This window comes from Bombus flavifrons, chromosome 12, assembly GCF_040668555.2.
Source record: "Bombus flavifrons isolate JBK064 chromosome 12, iyBomFlav1_principal, whole genome shotgun sequence".
Classification (NCBI taxonomy): Eukaryota; Metazoa; Arthropoda; class Insecta; order Hymenoptera; family Apidae; genus Bombus; species Bombus flavifrons.
In genome coordinates, this window is record NC_138453.1 from 12,499,251 (window position 1) to 12,525,312 (window position 26,062).

The 26,062-nt window shown below is 38.1% G+C and overlaps 2 protein-coding genes across 5 annotated transcripts in view; both read right to left on the minus strand.

Moving 5' to 3' along the window:
* LOC138185648 (uncharacterized) overlaps nucleotides 1–11,349 on the minus strand; it is a 130,218-nt gene extending 118,869 nt beyond the window's left edge. Inside the window, exons 1-2 of the mRNA XM_069124765.1 lie at nucleotides 10,263–11,349; nucleotides 9,392–9,459 (exon numbers count right to left, since the gene is read on the minus strand). The gene's annotated coding sequence lies outside the window, so the exon portion shown is untranslated. The remainder of the gene's footprint in view (nucleotides 1–9,391; nucleotides 9,460–10,262) is intronic.
* Nucleotides 11,350–12,450: 1,101 nt separating this feature from the next.
* Nucleotides 12,451–26,029, minus strand: LOC138185441 (uncharacterized). Of its 4 annotated transcripts, none has more exons than XM_069124412.1 (5): nucleotides 25,883–26,029; nucleotides 23,901–24,350; nucleotides 22,425–22,849; nucleotides 18,954–19,193; nucleotides 12,451–12,900 (listed from the first exon to the last, which is right to left on the minus strand). In XM_069124412.1, the coding sequence occupies exons 2-4, from the start codon at nucleotides 24,337–24,339 to the stop codon at nucleotides 18,987–18,989; spliced, it is 1,071 nt and encodes a 356-aa protein (XP_068980513.1). In that variant the 5' UTR covers nucleotides 24,340–24,350; nucleotides 25,883–26,029; the 3' UTR covers nucleotides 12,451–12,900; nucleotides 18,954–18,986. The 4 variants fall into 4 exon arrangements, with proteins under 4 accessions (XP_068980513.1, XP_068980512.1, XP_068980514.1 ...); XM_069124411.1 differs by lacking the exon at nucleotides 12,451–12,900 and adding an exon at nucleotides 16,600–17,621; XM_069124413.1 differs by lacking the exon at nucleotides 12,451–12,900 and having other exon boundaries at nucleotides 18,623–19,193; nucleotides 22,443–22,849.
* Between the last annotated feature and the right edge of the window lie 33 nt (nucleotides 26,030–26,062).

Below are 26,062 nucleotides of genomic sequence, written 5' to 3' on the forward strand. Positions count from 1 at the left end.
CGATATTCGTCAACTACACGAATCCGTAAGCAGAATTGCTCCATCGAAAACGTGAATTTTTCTAAAAACACTCGACTTTCTACAAAAATTAGATGTCGCGTGAAAACTAAAGATTTACTTTTTCGACAAAGTTATTGGAAGAAAAGCTTTCCGTATCGTTGCGTTCTTTCAAAATTCTTGCAAACACAAAAGGAGAAAGAACGCAATCTGAATTAAAGATCCATATAACGGCAAGAGATTTCAAAGCGGCAACTATCAAGAATCAACGTACCCATTTACATCGAAGAGCGTCCGATGAATTATTGAAACGATAGATTTGAAGAAAAAAAAAAAAAGAAAAGAAGACGAAGAAAAAGAAAGGGAAAGAGGAGGAGAAGGAAAATGTGGAACAAGAACGTCTCGTCGTTCGTTCGTTTCCCATGACGATGTCGTCGGGCAATTAGATTTAGTGCTTCTTGCTCGTACTCCATTTTCTTTTGTCTCTGCATTCTAGAATTCTTCTTTTCTCTCGCATCCTTGTACACGCACACGGATGGAAAGAATGCTCACGCGACCGAACGAAAGGGCGCACAGTTTCGTTTATTCTCATTGAAACTTTCCAAGCACATCCCCATTTGTCTCCTCGCATTCTTTCGTCTCCTCTTTTTCTTCCGCCCTCCTCTCTACCTCTCTACACCCCCTTTCCCCACTTCCGCCGTCGCTTGTACCTTTTTTCCATGTAACGATGAATCTCGGATTGTTATCAAGCTACGAGGGCTCTTTAATTTTTCGCTCGAAACGCTGTTAATTTTAAGCTCGAAACCTTCTCGTACAAAGAACCTATTTTCGTTACTTCTATGGTCATATTTGAAACTGGTAGCAAAATTCTAGAAATTCGCCTTTCACAACGACACAGAGAATTCTCTTCGAGCTTCTCTAAAAATCATGGAATAATAAGGTTTTTAGCTTTGTTATCGAAGATGGTACGCGATCTACGTTCGATGCGCTTCTTGGTATTTCAAACAGCGTATAATTTGCATAACGCGTTAAATGAATAACGCGAAAATAAAAGTTAGTCTCGTTAAATTCTTAGATCGACGTCTTGATTTAATTCGAAAGATACGACTCGAACAAGATCGTAGTTCGTGGTAAAAGCGCGCCGTCGATAATAGCTTAAGATATTTATCGTATTTAACGACTTGCCATACTGTCTTTGAGAGACTGACAGACGGATCAATACACGCTTTCAAACACATCGTTCTATTACCTCGAGCACTGACACAACAATAACCTATCGATAACTGATCCTAATTCGCTCGAAAAGGACGATAATAACGGTGTCTTGAAGCTCCTATATCAGTTTTCGTAAGCTATACCACTGAATACACAAGTATCAAACGAACTTTATATCCATCTAAATCGAATAGCAGTTATCCGAACGGATAATCAACCGTAATGGAATTACATACTACCGAGCACGATCCAACGTGAATAATTTACAGGATCTTTAATACCGTCATGGATCGCTGATGGGCTGATGTAATAAATTAAATTAGAAGCAGACACTACGGGGATTCACGCCTATGCCACGCCTCCGTGACACGAGACGCTAACATATATAAATCACGGGAAAACGATGATTTATGTTCCGACGACGATCGTTAAAAATGCCTTGGGAAAGTAGCGTGTCCTCTTTGAAACTCGAGGAGGTCGATAAATCTCGTCCAGCTCGTACTACATAAGTGTAATTACGAAGCACATCAATTTTTATACCGTTAACAGCTTGTTTCAGACATCATTCGCACCTCTCTACGAACAGTCTATGAGATAATCGATTAAACGAAGAGCATTTACTGGGACTAGATTTTGTCGCAAAAAGATCGATGAATATATGAAAGAAAATAGAACTTTCCTTCCAGGTTCTTCGTCGACGAATCTTACAGCATATAGAACGAAGAAGCAGAATTCGATAAAGATCGACTGAGAAAAAATTACGTATCGTTAGTATTTAATGGATTAAACCGGATTCGTCCCTGGATACGTTATTCGTTTCTTCCCTTCCGACATTTTTATTTCGTTACGCCGTTTAACGCACCCAGAAGTAATCGCTCTACCATCGAAGGAAACAATTTGTCTTTTATCTTGCAACAGCGTAATTTGTACGATCTCGTTCACGTTGTTCGATTAATTCCACGATTTTCAATCCATTTTCGTTCTTCTTCGATAATATCGAAAGTTCCATAGTTCACCTTTTGTTAATGGCCGTGTATTCAGACTCCCGCTTTTCGAAGCTACGCGTGCGTTAAACGGTCACGCGTAAGTCCCATACATATTAAACGATCGTGTAATTACGAATGTTTGCATAAACCCTTCCGTGCTGCTGCCGGTAGCGCCGCTACTGACCCCCTTTTCGCTAGTTTTCTCCTTCTTCGTCTTTTTTTTCGGCTTCCTGTCACATTTCGTATATATATGAACACCTCACGGCGCGGCGTCTGGTTATGGACAGAGGCAACTAGATAAAGTGGCAACGAAGTCACTTCAGAGCGTCTGACGTGACATTTTTAACCGTATATGCGTTCTTCCCTATTGCCATTTCTTTCTCCCCATCCCATCTTTCCTTTTCCTTTGTTTCGTTGCAAATTTTTATACAATATAAAGCACGCCAAACTCAGATTCAAGTCTATTTACGACATACTCGAAAACACAAACGCTCTCTTTTATTTTTCTATTTTTGTCTCACCTTTCTCTTCTCCGTTTTGACGTTTATTCTTTCCTCTCGTCGTTTTGCCGTCATTCAGACTCTCCTCCTGATTCACCCTGATCCCCGTTCGTTCACGCAAACACGCATCCACGCATACCAAATGAAAGCGCACTCTGTCTCCCTTCGTTCTCTGGCACGTTCATAATCGCTCTCGTCATCGCATGATTCCGGCTGCATTACTTCGAAGAAAGACCGCTTTCACAAACGCTGCCAAACTGCCTGCGGTCGTTAGCCTTTATGATGCACGGGGCTCAACAATTCGGCGTCTATCGATCGACCATAGCTTCGTTTCTTCCCGATCGCCGACGTTGTCGCCGACCTCGTCCGAGGCGAAACTCAATTTTATGACCACTGCTCGTCAAATCGATTAACACGCTAAATTTCTAACAAATATTTGGGTAGCATAAACATAACGATACTGTATCGTACGTTGCTATTCAGAGACAGTTGTTCGTATCGTAACAGGTAAGAAGAAATGAATTGTTGTTTCGCGTTAACTCTCAACTGGTACCGTTCGATTATACGCGATTACGACGATTTCGATTAGATTCGTTGTTCATTAGTTAGTACTGATACAAGTTTCCTCTCCTTTATCAAAAGTTAGGCTTTCGTAGCTAAAATTCCGTATTTCTAATTTACCGAATTTCCATGATTTAGAATGTTATATAACCTGCGAAGAAGAGACAGGTTTTTCAAGTTAATAAAAACATCGAACGTATTAGTTTCTCTATAGAATTTCACGAACGTAATTTTATATGATCCTTATTAGTACGCGTGAGAAGATATTAGTACGGAGGTGATGTAAAGTGTGCCAATTACACAAGATACGGTTGGATCGAATCTCCTACCATGTTACACGTAATCGGAAACAAGCTGGCTTGGATCTTTTTACACCATCAATTACACAATTCGATTCACTTGCGTGTTATTAATATTATTATTCCACATGCACTCTGGGCGCCTCGTAAAAGCAATGTTTCGAATTCGCAAGCTTTCTCCCATCTTTTATCGCAATCCTTTGATTTTTGTCATATCGCTAATCAGCGAATCGAAGAAGGGTCCAATCGAACGATCGTTGTTTTTATCCCGAATCGAAATCATCTTAACTCGAACTTAATTTTCCAAAAATAGAGATAGCAATCACGACGGCTAAGCTAGCGAATTTCCATCAACCATTCGATTAAACATTCAACGATAGTTGAAACGAAGAGAGTAGGTCATCGCGTGGCTGGCTCATCTCTCGTTTAGAGGCTCTGATCGCGCTAATGAAAATCGCGAACGTAATTAAATTCAAAACGCGAATTTTTCTCTTGGAACATCACCGGAGTAACCGTAGAACGAAACCAACGATTAATCGAACAATCGATCGAACTGAACGACGAATCGTACCGGATCGAGGAAACGAATCTTTGGTTCGGTCGAGGGAATCCTCGAGGTGGAAAGCAGCTTATTGACGGGTGCATTTGCAACTGGAGACACTCAGGTGTTGCGGCCACGACGAACGAGAGACCGTGCGTGGCTGTGCGGATGATACAGGCCGACAGAAAGGAGCCAAGCCAAGAAGGAAGACCGTCGATGTAATGGTGAAACTATCTTGGGTTTATGCTCCGGTCACTGACATCCAACCGTAACGCTATACTCTCCGCTGCTGGACACCGAGTTTGCCCTCTGACAAACTGCGTCTGCAGATGGCGGATCTCTCTTTCGTGCTACCATCTTCCAGGCTGCCACGGACACCAAACAACCATCAGATATATATCTCTGTATACATAGAAAAATACCAACTTCCTGAAATCTGGTGGGTGCGTGGAAATTGACCACTCTATCTCTTCGGGATGGAGCGTGGAATCGGTCAGGTTTGACCTTAGCGGACAGAGCAACGGAAGAGCAGGGACACACAAGACCGAAAAACCTTTATAACGTGGACACTTGGCAAATTAGAGTTATACGGTGACTCACCAAATTATTTCAATACCTGCTACAAAAACGTCTTACGAATACGTTACGCGCGTCGTACAAAACATTTTGAAATCTCATTAGCACTGCGGTGAGTCGTGATGTCGTGAATGTCTTTTTCTGTTCCAAGAAGCATTTAATGAAAATCCGATTTCCGCGAATAACAGGCCGTAAATATCGAACGAATACGAGAGATAGAAATCGCTATATATAATAATAATAATACACATATACATATACATATAAGAATCGTGATCCCAAAATTTTAAATAAAATTTCTATCTTCTCTAAACCCGGTGTGAAGATGTTTTATCAAATGTTCAAACTCTGAAGTTGCAACGTAAATTGCTAATTACTTTCCCGTGGAGATTCCCATCGTCGCGAAAGTGGAAGATTAATAACCATCGATTAATTTGAAATTAGATTGATCTTTAACAGGCTTTCGGATACATTTAAGTTGCTGTTAGGCGCACTTATATGGGTGGCTGTTACTACGGCACAGCATAAACTGTGGTAATCGGTTTAGGGGCCCTCGCTCACGGTCGATCAGGTATTTAGCAAAGTGTATGTAACGATGGGATTACGTATGATTCCGACACACGAGAAACAGAACAGTTACAATGTTTTTACATCGTCTTATCGAAAAGAAGCGTTTGTCGAAAATCTGGTTACTCCAAGCTGCTGACTAAGAATAAAAGTTACAATTGATTTCGATTCAAAAAGACATAGAAAGACTAAACTCTTCGTAAACTTGGTAGCTATTTCCAGCGATAACGCGGTAATACCACGATCAAACATTCGGGCCACCGTTTTATCGATCATCGAGTTCACCGTTTCAAACACAATGAACTCCTTAAAAAAGTCTTAAAAACGATTAGAGTCCGTTCTGCTAGAATCCGTTCGTTGACCCCGTCACCCTATGAATTATTTGCGGCCTGAATGGAATCTATTGGTAAATATCACGCGTCTTTTCAATTCTGTTTCAGCCGAACCACGAACAATGGAGATTCGAGTGTCGTCTCTCGAGGCAAAGGGAGAAAGAGCGAATAGTAGGATGAAACATGGGTACGGTCTTGATTCCTTGGCCGCCACTGCTGAGTGCGGAGCTTCGCACAGTTCTCTCCGCGCTCTTCACTTCTTTCTTTCCCTTCGATTCTCTCCTTCACTATCCGACAGCCTATTTTTCCGCAATTTCTGATGGCTCTCGAGGTCCCTGTCTTACCGGTAACTCATTCCCTCGGATCTACTACACTCTCGATGAAGAATCTCTGCGCCTCTATTTTCCAGTGTCCTCGTGGCGGCGCTATTGCGTAAAATCCGAGAAGAGGTAGCGAGAGTTCCTCGCCCGGAGCAACGTGACAACGGAAAGAAGAAACACTCGAGCATGTCCCAGCAGTGTAAAATTCGAACGTTACGGTCGGGCCTGACTCTTTGCTCTGCCCGTACATTTCCTTCTGGGTGAGCAAAGTTTCAGGTGTGTCCGTGACAGTCTATCGTCGCAGCGTGTGATTTCTTACCTCGGCCTATGGATCCATCATAGTCGATGCAACGAATAACGAACAATAACAATCTCCAGTCGAGCGTTGGCATTGAAAAACTGCCGTCGACTGGAAAACGTCCAAACTATACTAAAGTCCACCGTATCTAGTGATAAATCGAGTCGTAAAGTTCGTTGTGTAACGAGGAGAATATTTCTTGTATTGGCTCGCGAAGCGATATACAAATATGTACAGGGACGAACAATCCATTCGTGTTTTTTTAACAAAAGCTATACCGTTTTCATATGCAAAAAAAAAAAGATCCGTGATCAACGAATTACGTTTCATATGTTTATTATAAATATTACACGCGAGAGATAATACCGTATCGGAATGAACCGTTTTCAAAGTATCGATGCCAGAAATTCGATAAAGCGTATGAAAGCTAACGTTTCCTTGAAAAGAGTTGATTTACGAGGGTAGGCAGGGCGAAGTACGCGATAAATATCTAGGTGGAAATCAAGCATACTCGACAGTACTCTTACGCCTGAAATTTGCTTTTTACCTGGCCCTCGTGCTCTCTTACTTTGAGAAAATAAAGGTGAGCAAAGTTTCAGGTGTGTGAGTGCGTTGAAATCAACAAGTAAACTCGAATGGTAAGACCTTAGAATAAAATTCGGAATTGCGCTGCTTCGATGGATCTCTCGTAGACAAAAGTTGTAATCGTATCAATAGGAGACATTATATTCGCCCAATTTTCATTACAGCGGAAACACGATTAAAGACATTATTATATATGTATATTATATTTGCGAATCATTCACGTACATTTTGTGATTCGAATAAAATATCAATGCGCCTAACCCCTAATTGAAAAGAAATAGAAATTTTTTCCTAATCGCAAATTTATTTCTTTTGAAAATTTGAGAATTTCAATGCTACGATAAACGACTCTAGGAAGAAAGCTAACCTTGTGGAATAAAAAGCTTCGTCAATGTCGCAAACGATACGTCTAAGAGTTAGTCTAAAATTAGCAATGAAATTAGGCAGGCCTTGGAAAGACTAATAAATCAACTGAAGCGTTACGATCTGGTTTCCGTCACTGTCAGGCTTCCTCCTATATATGTAAATCAATAACCAACTGGTTTAAAGCCGATGTGGTTGAGAGAATCCAATTTCACACATTTAAACTTTTATATTTAAAATTATATTCCATCACATGTAAATAACGAGTCTTTAATTCGCTCATTCTTGTATGTGAAAACCAAGCAGATATTGTACGATAAAATGTAACTGAAAGAACTATTAAAAAAATTAAGAGAACAACCTGTCCAAATTATTTAAGTTGTAATAATATCCCTAACTTTATATCCTGAAAACGGTTATAATGCTTACATATGTACACGCGCGAATCTCATTCCTAACATTTTCATGTAATAAATAAAAATTATTTATCACAAACGAACCAATTATTAACGCGAAAGTAAACATGTAGACGAGCTAATTAAAATTTGTGAACCCTACTCGCGAATTAAGTTATCACCATCCGCTACTTAAGAACCGATTACCAAACGAATTAATTATCCAATAATATTTAATCGTCTTCGGTAAAGTAATAACGACAAGGGACAACGATAATCCCACGAATTATTTCCATTTAAATACGAGTTTACCCCAGGCAGTTAATTCATCAAAAGCGTCCCATCGCCGAAAGGGGAGCGCGCAAGAAGTTATTAGGACTTTTAGGTTTATGCTCGGCCTTTAACTTTCACCGTTCAAAACTAGAAAAGCAACGAATCATAGTCGCGAAGGACGAATTTTAGAATTTTATGCGAAGAAATTGCGTTTTTAACGATTATTATAGCAAGGTATTACATCGATACCGCCATTATACCGACGATAACTTGGCAAGTTCGTTATTACCAAAAGTTCCTATCATATCGGCGCTAATAATATTGCAGGCATCGAGTTTAAACTGTTAACACGTCGACCAGCCGGTATCGTGCATTCGAAATGTATTATTCGCGATAAGAACAAGCCGAATTATCGTACTTTGGACAAGTTGTGTGTGTGTTATCTGCTTACGTTCTTTATTACACTTTTTCAACGGCGTAGATTAATTGGAAAAGTTGCTATCCGATAGTTGAATTCTTTCTCCCGACAACGTTCGCCGCGAATGAACAAGGGAAATTATTTCTATGCCGTAAATGAACACGGAACGTGAAGATGATGCTATTGGCAAGATATAAGGGGTATATTAGTTTTCGAAAGAAACGCTCAAATACCTTCTCCTACGAACGTATTGAAAACCGAATAATAGATATTTATTCACTGGCGACTATTCGTTTTCTATCTTTTTTACGGCTTTAGCGTCAAACCGCGTTCCCATTCGTCCTCACGTTCGTGAATTAAACGTATGCCGTATGCGGATAAACGCTTAACCGGGGATCGGACAATACAATTCGACGTAAACGGATCCTCATACGTGATTCCTACGAAAATATACATGTTTTTATTCGTTTGTCAAACGCAACTCGTGGAAAACAAAGCTATAGGTGGTAATCGATGCGGATACGCGTACGTATGTATTTGTAGATAGAACGATTATAGATTGTCGTGGAAATAGAGAAGATCACGATCGTAACCGAAGAAATAACGCCACAGGTCGACCTTCGTAAGAGAGGAATTAGTTTAAAATTCTGTTTTGGTTAACATCTCGCAGATTGGAAAGAACTATAGTGGTCGGTCGTTGCGTGGGTGATTGGTGAAACGACAAACCTGAAGCGAATATACAGAAGTAACGTGGTAAGCTTTGCGCAATATCTTGTCAGGACAGAATGGATATCTCTTGCGCAATATCTATAAATAAACTAGTCCATAGACAGACCATAATAACGAACCTTTGCATTGCACGGGACAGGAATAATAAATCTCCTTTTAGATTGGCAAATTTGCAACAATATGCTTCATTGCCGAGACCCGGCCGTTTCTTCCGTGCGTTTCACGGTTTATCGTGGATAATTTGTCGACTGGTTCTCGCGGCACGGAATATATAAATCTATCCCCTATCGACTCACCCACCTGGATTATTTGTAACCGAGTACATAAATTGAGAAATTTCCATCTTCGATCAGATTCTACTTTTTAATTGATAGTACTCAATGCGAAATACGTACGAAATAGTAATGTTAAAAGTACAAAATACAAAATTACTTACGTTCTTGGTTTTCAAGCATCGTTAAAGTCCTTTCCAGGTTACAGGAAGAAGAGGAACGAATGAAAAACCTTTAACAAAATATGAGTTATTATAATTTGTTCCGTGAAACAGTGATGGTTGTTTAGGAAATTTGAGATAACGAAATATCAGATTCTATAAAAACTTGGAATTTTAATAATAATAAAAAAAAAATATTCTAACGAACTCTAGTCTCTATGAAACTGGAACATCGAAATTGAAAATTTAGAAGACTTATATATATATATATATAGAAATCTTTTACGAATTAGATTCGACATTATGATTATGGTGATATTTGAAACCAATTTGAAAACGTACGTACATATTTAGTGCAAGTAAATATTTCGTACAGACGAAACAAATATTTAAACGGTCAATTGCCCATTACATTAATAAACTTCAACACTTAGTGGGGCCATCTTTAACGCTCGTTACGTGTTTAAGATGGCTGTTCATACCGCATATTAACTTTCTAATAAATATACATTTGCAGTAGATATCTTGTAACTTTTATACATTGTACATTTCTAGATTGCTTCTAAATTTGTTCAACATAACCACTAATAGTCATGACTCATTACTGAGTCATTGCAGTGCTAATACTTTACATGATACATATAATATACATAAAAGTTTTCTATGGTAAGTATTTTAATTTGAAATACTCTTGTCGGCCATTGTATATGGAAGTTATACGTACGTATATTTACTCTTAACCAACTTTAGTGCTCAGATTGGATATACATACGTGTCTATATAATAACTCTTCTAAATAATGCTCATTGTTCTAATCGTAGACGATTTCGACAATATGAAAACAAAGGTAAAAGCTATTGATCGTATTCTTTACCTGATAACTTCTAGATGAAACGTTTACGCTTCTTCTTCCTGTGCTTCCCACCTAAAACTGACACTTCTACGATACGATAGATCGATCGGAAGAAATTATGTATGTATATCGATTATAATTTACTATCGTAATATATATTTGCATATTTCGTCGTTCGATCGACGTTGTAATCTTTATTTAAGATAAGATCATTGCGCGCACATTTCGTACAAAGATACATATCAGATGACACTCAAACGTGGGACACGAAAAAGCGTTACATGTCATGACTATTTTGTACTTCATCCATAGCAAGATCATGTACTTAGATGAGTTTTAAAAGTTGTTCCACCATGGCCGTAGTTTCTTCGATGAACATGGGATACCATCTAACAGCTAATAGGTGGAACTAATCGCTTCATGTCCATATAAAAACATACATACGTGCGCACGTATAAGTACGTATAAGTATAAATTTCTTATATTCACACGTTTGAGCATTTTACGCGCGTATGCATTTCAAACTTTCCACTTTCAGCTGTTCACATACGATTTTAATCATAGTCTCAAGTGTAGTTTGCACGGAATTAAATATTATTCATGTGAGTGCTTCGATCTATTCAATAGAATTTGCAAATATTTAAATATACATACATTTCGTGTATTTGTTACTTGTATATTCGTTACTATCGTGTATTATTTTTATATACATTTGTAATTAACCTTTTTCGGAAATGAAAAGTTGATCGAAACTTTCATTTTATTATTTGAACTTTGATCATCCTACGTATATAAGCTTGATACATTTATGCAATACATATTAATACTGTTACAATTGAAAGAAGAGAAATAACAATGTAATATTACAATGTATTGCTATATACTTTATCATTTGCTTTAAAACGATCTTTTACTATTCTAATGGCTGGTATATCAAGACTTTGTATAAATGATTCCATTATTTGAACAAATGCAAGGCCTTTTCTTTTACAATCTGTTTGTCATTTTCTTCATCAAGTTAGTATACAACCGATAGTCCCATATTACACAATTTAATATAGATCGATAAACCAAAATATTCTGCCTGATTTAAAGAAGACGGTGAAGTATTCAATTTGTCTTCCGAATCGTTCCATATTTTATATTTCAACACACCGTAGAAATCTGAAAGAGGTAACTTCTTCATACTGTCTGGTTGCTTGATCGCGGCTCCTTTGGCTGGTTGGTCTGTTTTTTTGTTTTCAGGAACACCCACGTGTGCTAGCATCCAGAAAATTTGCAGTTCGTTGTCTTCCATTCGTGAACCGCAGTTGCAAATTTCATGGCGGACAATGATTGCCTCTGTGGGATTTGGCCGTAGTGCTTTGGAACCATCTGCAAAGGTACGTATGTAAGAAAAAAGTAATAAATTTATTATGTCTATGAATTTTGTACATGGAGAATTTTAAATAGTTTGGTCAAGTAAACTGTGTATATTCACCTAAGTGCGTTGTATGGTGTAATTATTTTCAAATATATTGGATACATATTCAGATACATCAGGATGGCACGAACGGTATTGTACTTTATCCGTATGTTCGATCCTTCTCAGCAGGTTTTCACAATTATTCTCCTCTTCTTGTTGAGTTGGATGTTGTATAAGACAGTTTCCTCCAGTTCTATGTATTCTTGAATGTATTGTGCCATAGAATTGGTTAGGTTGTTCAATGTTTTCCGAGTGTATTTACCATAGAGATATTCGATCCTGCCTCTTAAGTAATGGATCTCAGCTTTTGCAAGGATTGCGTTGTTGGGTGTGATTCTATGTTTATCCGAAGGTTAGTTTGATAACCGTACTTCCGATTCTTGTCCAAATGTTTCTTAATTGTCTGTTGCGAGAATTCTATCAAAACATAGACTCTAAGATATAGATAGATAGATGACTATAGTCATCTAGCGGTGAAAAGATGGTACTAATGGTATCAGTGATATTAGCTTGGCAAAATACTATTTTGGGCATAGTGCCGCATCTACCAGTGAACCGGCGATACTGATTAGTAGGTAAATGAAAAAGGAATACAAAATTAGGAATTTAAAGAAATACATATGTTTTTAAGAGCAGAAAAGGTAATAAAATAGACGAGAAATGGGTCACGGGGTAGGAAAAAATCTAAAACCTATCAAGATGACGAGTTTGGTACTTTTAACGTTATAGTAAAATAAATCAAAATTTGATAATTATTCCACATCTTTTATTTGGTTGTATACATCTATAGGCCCTAATTCGGCGTGAGCTGTATCATTTTCAAGTCGAATTAACAAGTCAATTCTCCAATAGTAAACGTGTCACGATCAATGATTATCTATGTCGTGATTCCCGAGACGTACAGTGTTAATAGTATATGTACATACGCAGAATTGTTTCGCCTAATTAAAGCGTTTAATCGTTCGGTCATATCTTTTCACCGTTCAGTTTTCGATATTTAATATCGGTATTGACGAATGAACGCAACACCCTCTTACCGTGAAAAGTCGATACACTTTTAACGTTTGTGGTATTAATTAAGTCGATAAGTTGACTTCCTACTTGAACGTCGAGAGATCAAAGGTAGATCGCTTTGAGTTTGTAAAGTAACGCGATCGATGTCTTCCAAATCGTTAAGCATCACGCTGCGACGACCTGTTGGCACAAAAATTCCGCTTCAAACTAAGAAATGACGTCGGCGAATCGATAAAAATTACATTTCTCAAAACGAATAATTTGCGATTAACGAATGTTTGAATTTTTCAAACAGCAATAGAAATCAAAGCTGGCCCGCGAAGTTCGTGGAATTGGGCAGCACTAGAAATCTCCGTTACGAATAAATTAAATATTACAGCTTTTAACAAAAATTGTTGTTTCGATAAAATATACAGTATTTTATTTGCTGCTTATAAGAATACCGTTTCGAAAATAGAACAAGATACCGTAAAAAACGGTCCAAAGACATTTTCTTCTAGAAAGCTCCATAATTGTTCGTCTCGAGTAAGAAATTCCTTCTGGAAAGCGCATTTCCGATCTTCTTTCCGATTGTTATCTCAGAATGTAGTCTATTCGTACAAATGATATTCGCGATACGCTTAATTGTACGACTCCACACATATACATATTATTACGGAAAGGATGTTCACGATTTCATGCGTTATACGACCTCCTTTTCAAACACACACGTGTGTTTCCTGTATATATATATACAATATCTCATTATCCACTTAACACTTTTATCATTTACTGTATATATATTTATTTATTTATATTTATACGTGTATATAATAGGTATGCGAATATGTATATACAATTATATGTATATATATAAATACATGTATGTGGAAGTCAAAAATTAATGAAGTTAAAAAAATATAATCTTCAAAATAGAAACTATAACCGTCTCTTTCTTCTCAGCTACAGCACTATTGTGTCACTTATAAGTCCCTTATTCTCATACTTCTTTGTTCTTTATTTCTTTGAAAACGCATCAAACATTTCTCTGTCTTTCTCTCTCTCTCGCTCTCTCTTTCTTTCTCTCTCTCTCTCTCGTTCTCTCTCTCTCTCTCTCTCTCTCTCGCTCTCTATTTTCTCATTTTCTTTGTACGGAATTGCACGTGTACTTACTATTTGCGTGTTCATTGGTTCGAGAACGAAGGAACGTCGACAACCGATTCGCCGTGATCGAGCGAGTTCGAGGTTGCCTTTTTCACAAAATCTTTAACAAATCGGTCAATTGCATTCGAAAAGATACAATAAAAGCGACACAGAGAAAATGGCGAACGTTCACCGTTCGCATGTCATCATTTTCTACTGGTGAAATCTTACAAGATCGTTTTCTAGTATACTAGTGTACCAGTATCAAATAATCGATCATATCGCATGATTGTGTTTAATTACACATAACACAGGTTTATACAACGCACAACACATCATTCTGTACATTCATCTCAACGAACAAAATGTTTTCCTTGTTAGGTAATTAGTAACTACTGTTACTGGCCTCTCCTGCACCTATTAAAGGCAACTGCACTCGTTTCTTCGTAAATCTTGATGTTGTTCCTCGCGATAAAATAATGGTAACTGAGCAACAGGTTTTATAGAGTCCTCCAGAATTTAATAATCTCTTCGCAGATTTCAAAAACTTTATTTCTTCGTTAGCAACAATTGTAAGTTTCTTTTCGGATGAATTTTAGTCGAGGAAAATTATTCAACAGTTTACGTTATTCACAAGCACTCGGAAGCATTGCAAAACTTAACGATATCAAACAGAATGTAGCGATTTCGTAGATATAACAGTACGGTATACATATACGTTACGTATTTAAAAAAGAAACGTAGACAATATGTATCTGTTAAACAAAACCTGAACGTAATAATTTCTGTAGATTAGTCGCTTAACATTTGTAATTATTTGAGCTTGTATCGTTAAATTATTAATAGCTAGTATCGTTTAATCGAAACGCGTTTAAATGTACAAATTAATTTTTTAAATAACGACTAACTTTTTACGCTGTGTGTATTGCTCTAAAAATACTGAACGACGTTGTTTGTAAAGATCGCAGAAAAATTGGCGTGAAAAACATTGCGTTCGATTGTCTCCTAAATTTTGTTAAGGATGTCGTTTTGCGGCCATCGCTATTTAATTACACATAGAAATACATTTCACTAATGAAAGTCTTTACACCCTTAGGGAAAATGTATAACGCTAAAAACGCAGTTTCTCCGTTAATATTAATATCAAATAACGCAATTTGCGAGACAATTCGATCAATCGTTAATCATCCACGATGACAAAGAGTAATTAGTAGCTGGTGATTTTAACTCGCTACTTCCAATATTACCTGATATATTCATTAAAATATGAATATATCTAGAAAATATGCGCTTGAAACTACGTACAGTCTTCTTACGCAATTTTTATGCACCTAGCACACGTGTTTTTCGTTTTAAATTAATACAACACTTTTTCTCGTTAGGAAGCTGTCTTTCGTAATACATGGAAGATATCTGAACGTGTTAGTAATTAAATAAGTACCAGATAAAAATACGGAAAGAAATATTTAAACGAGTTGATCGCTATAATTTATATTACACGTGGGTGAAGAGAAATCCTCGGGTAATATTACAGGCCGTCTTTAACGAAACATTCAACTCGCATTATGAACCGGGACGAAGAGAAGTAAATCGAGAACGTTACTCATTGAATCGTACAATCAAATAAAGAAATAAAATATTGAACGTAAATGATATACATGATTTTCAAAATTTTTCTGAAAATATTTGCTCGCAAGATTGCTTCTGTACGTTTCGAAGCTACGATCCTCTTGATGTTTCGTTCGAACGCAAATTGAAGCGAATCGAGGAATAAAATTAATTTTCAATCTCCCATAACGGTAAGTTTACAGCGATCGTAGACGAAGCGACATATTTTCGAAGCACATCGGTGCTAGAAAATTTCAAGGTGCGATTCTTAATGACATTTGAAGAAAATCGGCCAGATATTTGTAATATTTTACGGCCATATACAGGAGCGTATTGTGTACTGTATGCGCAGTGTAGAAAGTTTAGCAAATACATAGTGTGACCGAATTAAGGAGACCGCCGACATTAACGTTTGACATTCGTTTCGACGCGTCTGTCGTTAATATCGATTGATTTTTAAAGGCGTAACACGTCGAAGTATATGTCGAAAATGTCAACTGGAAACTCACTCGCAAATTATCAGACTGTCTCAGTCGGAATTTTCGATAATCGCAAGACCCTACGATCTTTCTACTACATTTTCTACTTCGCTTTTATAAAACCCTTAAACAAGTTCTTACTTTCGAGATGACATATTTATATATTCTCAGGTTAATTTCATTTAAAATCCGCTACGGAGATGACCAAACGTTTAATTTCACTTTCTCTAATAAAATACACGTGTTCGGTCGATCGTGATCGATAAGCGAAACAAATAGTATAGAAAGATTGCTCGTTTCTCTAACGATTCTGTCATTCGTCTGTTTTTTAGAAACTGTCTCCCTAATCGGTCATCGAGGTACGTAATTTTGTTTTTCACTTATATATATATATATATATATATAATATATATATATAGATAGATAGATAGATTTGTTTCTTTAGTAGCTCTTTTGTAGGAAAGAGCTCGAAAATTCTCTGATAAATTTACGACTCTCGACACGTACAGGGGATATGCAAGATGCTTTGTAAAAAATCATTAGAACTTTCTGATATTGTGAGATTAGCTTCCGTGCGATTCACTAATGTAATGGAATAGCCAGGAAGTATCTACATACTGGTAATCAAACGGAGTCCTTTCGTCGTCGAAGAAAAATTCTCGTTCGATTTTTAAATTCTGTCGATAGAAATTTGATCATATTATTCCAAAAAAGATGCATCTAACACGTCATGGTCCGACCAAGTACATATTAATTATGTACTATGTTTGGTAATTATAAATTTGTGATTTTAAATTAATCGACTCGTCGTACCAGATATTATAATATATTGAAATATCGAAGAATTATCCAATGAAAGATAACGTCTCGATTTAAGAGAAAAGATGAGTAGTTTGAATCTCGTTTTTACTTCATGCATGGGAAGTTGGGGCAAGATGGAAATGCTAAAACAAAATTTCTCTAGAATACTAGATTTATTGATGTTGTATCTACAAAAAATATCATATATAATATCAATGCCTGTTTATCGAAACATGTTAAAATAAACTTCCAAAACTTAACAAAAAAGATAGAAAAATATAATTTTGAAAGTAGAGACAATGCCCTAGTGACGGGGAAAGATAGTACCCATCTATTTGTATATATCCATTGTTGTTAGACCAAATGGTAGGCCCGTTTCATTTAAATAAAATACTAATTTTTCTTTACTATATGTGTAACGTGTGTATGGGTTATGATCGTGTATGTATGTTCCAGTTATGATCTTACATGTGTATACATGTATATATATATATATGGATTTTACTACATTTCGTAATACTGTATGGTGGTACTATATGTACTATACATATGTACTATATGTATAATGGTAGTGTGTGGTATTTGTGTGGAAACAGAACATTGTAATCCCGTAGGGAAAGCAACAAAGATTTAGGCAGAAAGAATTACTAACTCTTGCTCTCGTTCGATCGAAAACACAATTGAGAAATTGTTCCAAAATTGTCTTCAACATCTGTTGAGAATTTTTTTCGTTAGAGAGCCAACCTCTTCTCCAATGTAGTTTTAGGAACATTAAAGGCCAGAATTGCTTTACGATAGCCCATTTTTTTGTACAATCGCTTCAACGGCTCTTCGCATAGATTCTTCGGTCCAACTTTGTCACTCTGTTTTTCTCCTGTACGTCCATATTATCTAAAAATGATCGTTCATGGAAATGTCCCCATCTTGCTCCAAACGTTACATCCAAACTAATCGAATGACGATGCTTTTATTTGCTTACGAATAACATTCATAAACGCATAAATAAGTACTTGAAAAAATTGCCTAACTTACGGTATTAAAGACATAATATTGTTGAGAATCGTTACTTACCTACTCACGTTGAAAAGATGGTAGAAAATAAGGTCACAATCGTTAGAAGTAGAAAAAATCATCACTAAGCGCACAAAGACGCTATAAACTATTGAATGTAACTATTTGTCTCGTACAAAATTCACCTGTTTCTTACGATTTCATATTCATAAATGTGACGAACAAACGCATACCTCGATATTAAATTTATAACGAATATTCGCCGTCTTTTCATTTACAATTTTCATAAAACATCCGATCATCAGCGAAGAACGATTCCTTTTCCAAACTTTTTTTCGAGGAATTGCTTTATATCCAGCAGGATGTCACGGCACGAATAAAATATAGTATAGACACAAGCATATTAATATTAATATCGTATATGTATCGATATACATACATGTGAAATAGAAAAAAGTATCTAGTAGAATCAGTAGCGGTGAAAATAACTTTCGAAAAAGTATTCTACGTCTTTATAAATTATATAATAGAAACATTTCGAAGACTATTGTCGCGAGTCAATGATTGTAAGTAGTCTGCAGTGTCAGACAAAATTCGGCGAAAATTAATCGGACCACAACACGCTAGCGCAACCTAGCAATAGGATAAGACTGTGAACACGCGAAAGCCGCGTCGTTCTTTTCAGTCGTTTTTACACGTTACGTCTCAATTGTATTTGCAGAAAGAAGAAGGTATACCGAGGAAAAATGTCCATGTAGCCAACCTTCGAAAGCTGGCTATCTTTCGAACCATCTTCTCCGCATAGATCGAGCATATCGGAATCAATGAAAATTCACTTTTCACGTCTAGGTATATACAAATTATAAGACAAAAACTTTAGCTGGAATTATTTCCTATGAGAAATAAATCCTTGGTAAGAATTACGTGACTCGCGTTCAGAAAATTTTACGTTCGTTAAAACATCACCGAGATTGATTCTCCACGAACCACTATAACCAAGTAAGCGAAACAGCAACGAAGCAAACGATAAGAAGAGAACGATAATTATTCGATCAGTCAATTCCTTAAAACGGGGCTTTCAACGCTCGATTAAACGAACCCGAAAAATATTAACCGGTATTCCCAACATCTCGATGATCATTCGTTCGGTGTTTCACGCGAAGTACCTAAATCTAAACTGACGTACACGTTGTAAAAATATGCGAATCTTACGAGCTACGTGGCTCTCCCATGGTTGAATCACGATTACTCTTTTTCCTCGATTTCCTGGCTTTCGACGCCCAACAAAGTCGATTTGTCCTCCTCCTGTCCCTCCACTTCTGGTTCTTCGACGCTTTGACGCAGGCGTCTCGTGGTCTTTCGCACGTACAACAGCAGAGAGATGAAAATGCTTGCGAAGGTGAGGAACACTGCCAGGGTTATGTAAATCTTCACCGCCATCCGGTTGAAGCTCTGTGGAATAACATAACGGCACCCTTTCTTTAATCTGTATCGCTAATAATTCTAATATCGGTTTAAAAAAATGCGACTGGTTTGTGGAACATTTCTAATAGTAAAAATAGCCGAGAGAGACCGACGATCAATCCCTACTGTAACAAATTTTTTCACCGAAAAGTTGACGAAAGATTAAACGGTATTACCAACGACTGAGAGGGGAACGTATAAAACCTGAGCTGAATTAGTGAAAGCATTGGATCGCTATTCAATTTCCTTATATCTTATATCGGATCTAGGTAACATAAGCCAAGTAGGTGCTTAAAAAGTAAAGGGGATTATATTTCGAGAACACGACCGACGATCTGTAGTTGAAAATTAGCGTCAGAATATCGCAATTAGTTAACCAAGATTGCGCGACAAAGTTTAAACGACTAAATGGACACGATGTTTTCGAGAGATGGACGCACGTGTTCGCGAACGATACTCGTTTAAATACTTCTATGACTTCACGTTAAATTTATTCGTCAGAACGACATGAAACTCAATATCGGAAATTTTGACCCAGTTAACTAACTCGGTATGATAATGGTTTTAAGCTTCGTGTCTATTAAATCGACGACTCCCCGATACACGTTCCATGTTCCATGCTTGAGAAGTTGTCGAAGAAAAAAGATAGTTCTGAATATGAATGTCGTTATCCGTTTGTTCAAAATGAGAATCCGTGTCAGCAGATGAGATGGCAGATTTTACACGAGGGATTCGATAATTTTAACTAAGAAACTTCCCCCTACATAGGGACATAATCAAACTATTTAGATTTTCTTCCCGTTGTTATTCGCCTTGAAGTATTCTTAACAGAAATTATTCGTCGAAAATCGATATCCAATGGTATTTCCATTGAAATCGAACATTGGTTCCGCGTGTTCCCATAAGAAGATCTTTAGCTCCGAAGAGTGACGAGGATAACGTGTTTGAAATTCTGATTGTAAGGGTCGTCCAACGCTCGAAATGCAGGATAATCTCCTATTTAAATAACGTCTACGTGCCCTTTAAGAAGATACATTTTTCGCAGAATATAATTCAATTTAATCTACCAAATCGAACACCGTACTCCTTCGGGATTAATTTTTCACAGCTTTCTTTCGCCGCGAACGCGTAACCGCGAAAACCTGTTTTCGACACCGGAATATTGATATTTAATGTCATTAGCGCTGGTCTACATCGGAACGTACGATCCGATTGGAAAATGTCTGATTGGAAAAACTTTCTATTTAACGAAGATTACAGATATACATGCTTTTAAGTAAATTTAATCATTTTTTCTTTTAAAATGAAGCTTTTGCCGCACTATGTTGGTAATGTAATGCATAGAAATATATTAAGTAGGTAAATAAGTACAACAGAATAGTCTTACTTCCGCAAGACGAATATCTCCGTGAAAGAAGAAACGAATATTCAACATCGAAATAAGTGACAGCCGGTTACGTAAATGGAGAGAAAGAGAAACGATTACCCGTCGAGATCGTTTCAGCTGTTCAGATCCTCCATCATTGTTAAGAGTTGAGAGAGGCAAGCGTTATATAATAACCCCTCCCCCTCCCACACCTCGACCAGCTAATGAACCGTCTCATTTCGCGCACAGCTGATTTGCTTCTTTGTGTCTGCTACCTCAACCGGAAGCTGTGATAAACAGGTGCGCGTTATCACTGCGTTAACCGCGTTTGGCGCGATTTATGAAAATTACATAAGGCGATAGTCTGTTGCATCTCGAATCACGATAAACATACTAAAATATGAGAGGACTTGAACGTTGTGGGCAATTAATCGATCGAAAATAGAGCAGGTTTTTCATGATACAGTGCCACTAGATACCGATTCGCTTAATATCGAATATAAAATTGTGTTACGATGCAAAACCAACGCTTTATCAATAACCAATTTGCATCGACTAATTTCAGACGAGCTACGGTTTGTTTACGCCGATTTCCATCCATGGTGTTAATTATTCCTACGTCGTTAAGGGATGTTCGAACAGAACGAGGCAGCCGCTAGAAATGTGCGTTATTACAAATTTCCACGCACTGTCGTATAACGATCGTTCCCATTGCCTGCTTTTCTTTTTTAAAAATCACGCAGCAAAAAGTTCGTTCGAGTAATCTGTAGCGGCTAGAGGAACGCCGGTACTCGGTATTCGGTGAGCAAGAAATTAAGAGATAAGAGACAAGATATAACCAACCACGTTGAAAATAAGTAGAAAGACGAGAACGACCAAAGTAGTCCGTAGCCTCGCGGCGAGAAAAAGAAAAGATAACGACAGCCTAGCTGAGGAACCGCGGAAGAAGTACATACGTATAAAAGGAACCATGCTGTTAGATTCTCCAACATGTCCTATCGATCGTCACCGGTGCCATTCGGTTTGGATGTCTTTGCTGCGGCGCGATCGATATTTATACAGAGTACAAATTAACCTTTGGGACCCGTAAAGATGCTCCTAAAATTTTCCATTCGATTCGATGCCACATCTTGCGCCCTGTGTCTCTCAGAGCGATACGCACGAAATCTTGAGGAACCTTATCTGAGATTCTCTTCTACTCGATACCGAATCTTTATTAGGAATTCTTCTTCCACCGTTACACGTCGAAACAAGAATGAAAATACAACGCGGAAAGAATAAATAATATGAAAATCCACGCGAGAACATTAAAGCGAAGGCCTTTTCAAGAGACCGGTGTGAAAGTTAACAATGAGCCGTAGAGTTCATGTGGTTTTTCGATGTAATCGCCCGCCATTCACCCAATGCTTGTAAATCCCGCAGCAGCAAAGTTCTCAACTATTTGAAGCAGAGAGAATGTAATAGGTCGTACGGTCTACAAGAGATAAGAAACGGCAAATACGTGTTAGTAGAAATTCGCGTTATTCGGCGACATTGAACGATAATTTACCAACAATTTTATAGTATCTGTGTTGGTAAGAAAAGACACGTTGATACATTTTACGCGTATACGATATTATTAAGAATTTCAAAATTCATATTCAGTTTCATATCCTTTCGTCAGTAATTCTCTAATACTATTTAATCTAACTAACTCTATAATCTTGTCGAAAAGAAGCGACGGCTTGCGATACTTGCGACCGTATTTGATAGCTGTATCGGAAACTAGTAGCGAGCGTGCAAAGTATGCAGCTCGACCCACTTATACTCGAAATAACCAGTACTTTTCCACGTGCCATTACTCGTTAACTTACTTGCCGAGACAACTGTACCTTCCATTGAAAGTCGGAGGAGGGATCGGTGAAGAACCACTTTTGCGGCCAGGGGTTTATCGTTCCCTCTGGCGTCTTGAAGATCAACCCTTCCAGGCTTAGGCCGTGTGCCAGGACGCTCGTAGTGATGTTTCCTTTTTTGTATGACGCTATCCCCGCCTTCATGTACATTTGTGGTATCGTTTCGTTCTCCCTGAGCTTCAAGGTCACCCTTGGCATCTTTGCCTTCCTCGTTGGCGCGCTCGACGTCATCTTGGTCACTTCACTCGGGGTGCTGGTTAACGTTTTTAAACCGGTCGACCACGTTGTCGGTAGTATATACGTAGTGCTGGACGTGGACGTCTGTTTGACGCTCGTCGTCGATTCCGTGGATGTTTTCGAACGTTGCGTGCTACTCGTTGTGGAATCTGCGAACAAAGAGCGGACGAAAAACAACGGTTTTAGTAAGAATTAAACAATTTTAAATATTTAAACAACAACGATCGGTACTTACGGAGAAATTCCAAATCCTATGGAAACATAACGACACACGAACGGACTTTGAAAATGCCAAGAAGAGGGAAACCAGATGGTACAATTTTGGGATCTTTCGTTCAGCGAGTTTAGTAAGTAGCGTATTTGATGGTGAAAAATAAAAAATTTATCGCCATGGTAATGGAATATTGGATGGCAATTGAATAACGTTTTATCGGATAGTATTTTTCCAATACCCATTTACAATTAGGGTTAGACAGAGTAAATGATAATCAATCAACTGTACAAGAAACACGGGAATCGTATTCATCGATAATAACAATGAACGATTAGTTTACTAATAAACATTCATTTCCCCATAAAGCAGCTTATTATCGAACATTTCGTTATTTAGCAGCAGCAGAAAGATGATTTATGGAAGGGAAAGCCGAGTATATATTATAATACAACGACCGAAGAAAATCGATAACAGTGGACGCGATAAAAACGATAAATGTCACGCGGTAGAAACAGTTAAATCTAAATTCCGTGGTGCTCTATTAACATCGTGTTGCACGGAAATGTTTACATAACGAAGGTTTCGTATGTTAATCTCTTTCTTGCCACGGCTCGAGGCTCCCTAGTAAAACATTCGGGCAACTTTCAGAAGGCCGATTGAAAGATAACGTAAGCTATTGGCGCTTGGAATATGTTGTCAAATTAGCCAGCCTTGCCAATCCAAATTGATCCGAAATCGAAACTTCGTAACCGGATAGCTTAATAGATTTTACCAACATGTAAATAAAACACAAGAACTTGCTTGGACCATAATTGTCGTATATCTATCTTGTACATCTATCGAGTAATATCACGGAAATGGTATCTCATTCATTTTAAAATTAAGAAACACTGTTATCGTCTCGATCGTAATTCGATTAGAAATCAACGCAAATACGCGTATTATTGCGTTAATTCTCGACATACTGACTTTGATCGCGTTGATACCTGTGGTAATGAACTCCTGTGACTCTTGTTCATCTACGTTCGACGCCTCTAACAACGTAGTCATCTCGTCTTCGATATCCTGCTTCTTGTAAGCTTCCGTAGATGAAACCGTGGTCGTTACTGGAAGCCTGTTTTTGCTTTTGTTGGCGATGTCTTTCTCCTGACTCCTCGACGAGTTTCTAGCTATCGTGTTGTGGCCAACTCGACCTATAGCCAGCACCGTACTGGCGAACAGCCGCTGGTCGCTCTGGTTCATGAAAAAAGATGCCACCACGTAGGACAGGATGATCAGAATCGTCAACGTGCATATGAAGTACTTGAGGATCGTCAGGCCCGCCTTGCCCGATGTCTGAGGGAACCCGGATGACGAAAACTGGTCCGTTTGCGGTAGGATTGTGTACTGCAGGCTGGCATCGCCTTTTCGTACCGTTTTGTACATAATTGATAAACCTGTTGGAAGAATCGACCTGTGAATCTCCGTGCTGCTTGACAAAAGTTATGTAGGAAATTTTACAATGTCTGATTTTACGATCTCCAAACTGAATATTTTGAATTACGACGAGCGGCATATTTTCGCACCTGTACAGACTCGAAGAGGCAACGTCCCGCTTTCGACATTGTTCTATATTAACGAAACGAAGGTAGGTTTGCCTGTCTAAAGACAAAGTGACCGTGATACGCGACCTGTTGAAAGCAGTTTACATCGTAGAATTTACCGTCCGATGAAACCCGGTTCGATCAGAACTCTGTTTTCTTAAACAAGGACGTAGCGAGGCAACAGAAACTCGATCTGGATAGAAGAAATAGTTCCCATTTAGGTGACAATGTAAAAATAAAATTTGACGGCCGTAAAAGATAAATGTGTTCTACAAAGCGGAGTTGAAACCGCGACGATTTTCCATGCGTCAACTGCATTCAGTAGAAATCATCTTTTAAACAGAGAAACGCAGACGTTTCTTTCCATCCTTCGTTAAAACGTTTTTATTCCCTTGGAAATTATATAAATACCCATTGATCGATTCTCCGAAAAATTGCTGATAGAAACAAAAAGATCAAAGGTAAAAACATTTCCAATTTTTAAAAGCTTTAAAGGCGAGTTTTTCTACTGATTATTTCAAGTATTATTTGAAAAGGCTTGGAAACTGCGTACTAATCTGAAGCTAAATGAAACGCGTTTAGAAAATAGGTAAGAAAATTTTGTAACGGTGTAAGCATCCTTCGGCGAATTTTAAATTCCACAACGACGAGGTAAAAAAGTATGATAACACTAAGGATAAAGGGTAAGGGTTAAAGCACCAAACAAACAACGAAACCTATTCTTTAAGACGGATAATATCGAACGATGATTTAAATATTTGTAAAAATACAAGATATTAAAATGGAAAATTTCAATTCTCCGTTGTAATGGTTATACTTCAATAGCAACAACGACCCATATTTTTTCAAAATTCCCAAGGGATTATCGAGCGTGGCTAGAGAAAAGAAAGGACAACAGACGTCGATGTCTTCCGCCGGGAGGAATCGATTCGCGATTTTCCACGGCAAATATTAAATCCTCAGGCAGCCTCGTCAACATCGCATCGGTCGCTCACGTACGAAGGTTAATACCGCCGAATTCTCGTAATGCGATCGAAAGGGACAAAGAAAAAGAACAAACGGACAGAAAAGGGACGAGAAAGGGACAAATAAAAGGACCTTCGGTCGAGAATCGAAATCGAATTTTTCCAAAATGAATAAATTATTCTTTGGTACCGGAACGGGGCAACGACTTTCGCGAAAAGTTAACGAGTAGCGGAACAAAGGCGACGACGTCGATGAAAACAAACGAACCGACGACAATCTTAACGAGGCGCTATTCCTTTGCAAACAAATGGCAAGATTCGAGGAATGTCGTCCATTGGATGAGCAAAAAGATCGCGCAGCGTGTAAATATCGTTGGATAAAGAGCGGAGAAGAACGAACGAAAACGTGCAGATACTCACGATATGTGAACAATCGAAGGGGTTGGTTTTCTCCGTTTCGACTTCCGGCAGCCTGCTCCGTCGGAACGAACGCGACGATCCGGGACGGGCAGAACCTCGCCTGTGAGAGAAATTTTGTTGGAAAATGCGCAGATGCGCCTAGCCAGGGGGTGCTGATGCGGCTGCGCAATGCGCACACGT